We start from the raw sequence: 4,258 nt of genomic DNA, 5'->3' as shown, positions 1-4,258 counted from the left end.
CCTTCAAATTTTTCTGGTTATAATCTAGAAGCGCGTGCTTCTGGAATATCATGGTGCATGATGCATCTCATATAATTAAATTAAAAGAAGTCATTTTAATTTTTTATAATTGTATACTTGAACCAAGTACTCCTTAATGAAATTCAAGATTCAAAATAATAATATTTAACAAAATTTCACTCTCTGTTTTACTTAATTCTTTGATTATATATATATATATATATATATATATATATATATATATATATATATATATATATATATATATATATATATATATATATAAAAGGGAGCTTAATGAAAACTACATGTTCTTTAACATTAGAATAATAATGATCACATTTAATAATTATATTCATGGGAATGTGTTGGGACCAGCTAGTGATAGCAAGTGCTTAACTATATGCTCTTAAATGTATATTAGTTAATTAGCTACATTTTACAGCTTGCCACTTTGAAGAATCTAGCACCATAGCTTTCAAGAGAATTCACACTACTTTGTTACTCCTATAAATATCTAAGTCTTCCCAGCCAATTTCCCATCAGCCACAAATTAAACTACCTAAGAAAACTCAAATTCTCTCCCAACTTAACAATTTTTGGTTTATATATTACCAGGCAGAAAATTAAAGAAAGAACGAATAACATGGAAGCAAACTTGTTCAATTTTGTTTTTGCTGAAAGATCATCACCATCAACTACTACTTCATCACCTCAAGTCCTTACCTTCCATTCCACTGCTAAATGGAATGCTCATTTTGGTGCCTTGAAAGAAACGGACAAATTGGTACGTTTAATATTTTTTTTCCCTTCATTTTTAGCATCTTTCATTTATGATATAGTAATATGATAGTGAATGAGTAATATTACTGGTTTTGCTAATGTATGTAGTCTTTGTTTGCTATATAGATGGTGATTGATTTTACAGCTACATGGTGTGCACCTTGCAAATTCATGGATCCAGTTATTCAAGATTTTGCTGCAAATTACAAAGATGTTGAGTTCATCAAGATTGATGTGGATGAGCTAATGGTATTTCACTTATTCCCATCCACTTGACTTATCAAATTTAATTGCAATAATTAACCGTATAAAAAAATAAGAAAAATATAGATAAATAATGAAAATACTAAACAATATGAACAATGAATATATCATATGTTTAATTCATTAAATGTGCAGATGGTTATCCTAATATTAAGATTTAGGTGGAGGTGTAGTATGTTTTTACTTTATTAAACCAATTTTAGAATCTATTATTTACAAAAGTCATTGTTTACTTAGTAAAGTTCAAAAAAATAAATTTGCGTCTTTCAACTATTTCTGTTTGCATGACTTTTAAAAATAATTATGGTTGGGTCATACAAGTCTACTAAAGTAAACAATATAATATTTGTATAAAATTATTTTATATTGACAATACATACAAATCGAATCATTTACTCGTCATATAATTCAGAACTAATATATTTTCGTCGTTATTAATGTTAACAGGAGGTGTCTCAAGCATTCCAAGTTCAAGCATTACCAACGTTTATACTCATTAAGAAAGGAAAAGTGGTTGATAGAGTGGTTGGAGTAAGAAAGGAGGAGCTGCAAAGGATGATTGAGAAACACACAAAATGAATGAATGTTTGTGTGTGTGTGTTTGTGATCATGCAAAGACCAACAACTTAGAATGCAATAAGTTGGTTTCGAAATTCTTCTCCCAAAGAAAATGAATAATTTGAGTCATTCTTTACCATTAATACTAGTTGGCCATGTAATATCTATCAATTAATAGTATTAGATTCTTTGCTGATAAATACTCTGCTCACCAAAATCTCCATTCTCCAATGAATTGCAATCTCTTATGAAAATAAAATATATACATTAAAAAAAGGTTTAATCTTAAAAAAAGATGTTTACTAAGATTTTTACTAATATATTTAGCTATAGATAATATTTTTTCATAAGATTTTTACTAACGACAATAATACTAAAAGATTTTTAGTATGATTTTTATGTATGTTGCCATGTTGAATTATAATAAGTATGAATGATTATGATTTTTATGTATGTTGCCATATTGTAATAATAAGTAAGAATATTTTTTAATATATTTTATTATGTTAATAAAAATATTTGTGTAGGAAACACTACTTTACCGAAAAGTATAAAAATTGTTGTTTTAGAAAAATTAGTAATTAAAATAAAAATTTCTCTTTTTTAGCAAAATTAATTTATTTAGGAATTTAATTTTTACGTATGTAACTACCGTATTTAAATATTAATAAAAAAATTTATTCAAAGTATAAAGAAAAGATATATAATTCATTTGTTTTAAGTTAAATTTTCATTTAAGTATGAAAATAAGATATATACTTTAAATTTATTTTTTATCGTAATATTTTTAGCTATTTATTTATCAGGCTCAAGATTATTGAAAGCTAGACATGTAAATGTGTCAGAATTCTGTGATTTAATTGTTGTTAAACTTTTAAATGAGACTGGATTTGAACACATATCTCACATTAAAAGAGTATAAGAACATTCGGCAATATTGACAACCTTAGTTGAAAGATGACATCTAAATATACATACCTTCCATCTTCTGACTTGTAAATACACCATAACTTTGGAGGATGTGGTGATGATTCTTGGTCTTTCAAGTAATGGTATGTTAGTCTCAGGGTTAACTATAAGCAGTTACAACCTCCTAGTAGATAAGTGCACGGATCAAAACATGTTGGCAGAGCCTCATATGAGGCATTCCAACAACCAAAAATCTTTTCCACTGCTTTTTGCTTTGCCAATTATACTTTGCGGTAACTCACCGTGTAATTGAACTTTGCTTGATTATCTGTAGTCACATATTGCACCTACAGAGATGGGTCAGCTTCCACTAATGACTTTATTGCTTCTACGATTGTGCTTGAATCTAACTTGCAGTGATCCTGAGAAATAGTAGATCTGATGTAGATGTGGCTACCGTTATAACGTCATATTTTTCAATAATATTTCTTTTGGATTAAACTAGTCCTGATATTCCAATCACAATTATTTTTATATTATACACATTTGGCATAAAATGTTGTTGGTTCAAATTCGTATACTCGATAGTTAACTCCTCTACAAGTCGTATAGTTTTTTATGGCCGCAATCACAATCTCTTTAGAACTGAAATACATCGCAATAATAAATTTGCCATCTGCAATAGTAGGTAGGTCTGCAACAATACCACAAAAAATAATTATACATTACAATTAATAACCAAAGTATAATCATCATCTTATAGTACAGAAAATATAGATATATTTTATTAATATTATATTCACATACCAGCATTCACATACTCAGAAAATTATCCTTCGATGCATTCAAAACCGCAAGGTCCAAAGCGCGCATAAAAGACGACTCTCTGAGCGAATGTTGCCTTGTTAGTACATTTGTCACTTCTTTTACATCTATCTCATTATTGTAATCATCATCGCCGCCATCTACATTTCGATAATCTATTTCATAGTTACCTTCAAATTCATTTTCGCTTTTACTGTTGTAGTCTTCTCATTCCATGTTTCCATTGGCTTTTTCAATCCTATAAGACAAGTGTTCGAACTTAATATATAGTTCGATGACGGACTCTTGTGCTCAACTTTCACGATATATTGAAAATATTTCTTGCATCGTTGCTTTATCAGTGATATACTTCATCTTGAATTGTATGGATCCTTCAAATACTATTACAGGATACCTGAACATAATACTAGTCACTATTTTTAATATTTGAAGATCTATCTTTTTACAAATTATACTTTTTAGTTCTTCAAATAATATTATGAAAGGAACAATTTATCACATAAAGTTATCACATATAAATCTTACACTTTTAGATGTCTGAAATAAAATTTGATAATTATAATATACTCTCAAACTAACTCCATTACCTATTTTTATTAATTTTTTAAATTAAATACAAGAACAACAAATATACAAGAAAAACAGAACCAAAGAAAAAGAGTAGGAGGAGGAACAACAAAATCAACACAAAGTTTCCATCGTTGAGTCTTTATTTGTTGTCTTTGAGATTCAATTTTTTACTTTTTTCCTGACAAATCTCCATTACCATTCATCAAGTCATCACCACCATGTGTCAAATCGTTCCCACCATTTTTTTTTTAAAATGTTTTTTTTGGCATCACTGCAGTAATTGTCCCCTCAATTTTTTACTTTTTTTTTGTCTTCTTCTTACTTCTTACAAATTGTCACCATCGAATTT

At 28.1% G+C, this 4,258-nt stretch overlaps 1 protein-coding gene across 1 annotated transcript; it reads left to right on the top strand.

Moving 5' to 3' along the window:
- The first annotated feature begins 530 nt into the window (after window positions 1-530).
- On the top strand, window positions 531-1,805 carry LOC112800963 (thioredoxin H2). Its single transcript, XM_025843430.3, has 3 exons — window positions 531-787; window positions 910-1,032; window positions 1,495-1,805. Exons 1-3 carry the CDS (start codon window positions 647-649, stop codon window positions 1,624-1,626), a joined length of 396 nt encoding a protein of 131 aa, XP_025699215.1. The 5' UTR covers window positions 531-646; the 3' UTR covers window positions 1,627-1,805.
- Window positions 1,806-4,258: the final 2,453 nt, after the last annotated feature.

This window comes from Arachis hypogaea, chromosome 5 (assembly GCF_003086295.3).
Source record: "Arachis hypogaea cultivar Tifrunner chromosome 5, arahy.Tifrunner.gnm2.J5K5, whole genome shotgun sequence".
In the NCBI taxonomy this organism is placed as follows: domain Eukaryota; kingdom Viridiplantae; phylum Streptophyta; class Magnoliopsida; order Fabales; family Fabaceae; genus Arachis; species Arachis hypogaea.
This window is presented reverse-complemented; position numbering and strand designations above follow the sequence as displayed.

Coding starts and splice junctions, on each gene's coding strand:
- LOC112800963 (XM_025843430.3), top strand. CDS start 647: ATGGAAGCAAACTTGTTCAATTTTGTTTTTGCTGAAAGATCATCACCA. Junction 788..909: donor TGAAAGAAACGGACAAATTG/GTACGTTTAATA, acceptor TTTGCTATATAG/ATGGTGATTGATTTTACAGC. Junction 1,033..1,494: donor TTGATGTGGATGAGCTAATG/GTATTTCACTTA, acceptor TAATGTTAACAG/GAGGTGTCTCAAGCATTCCA.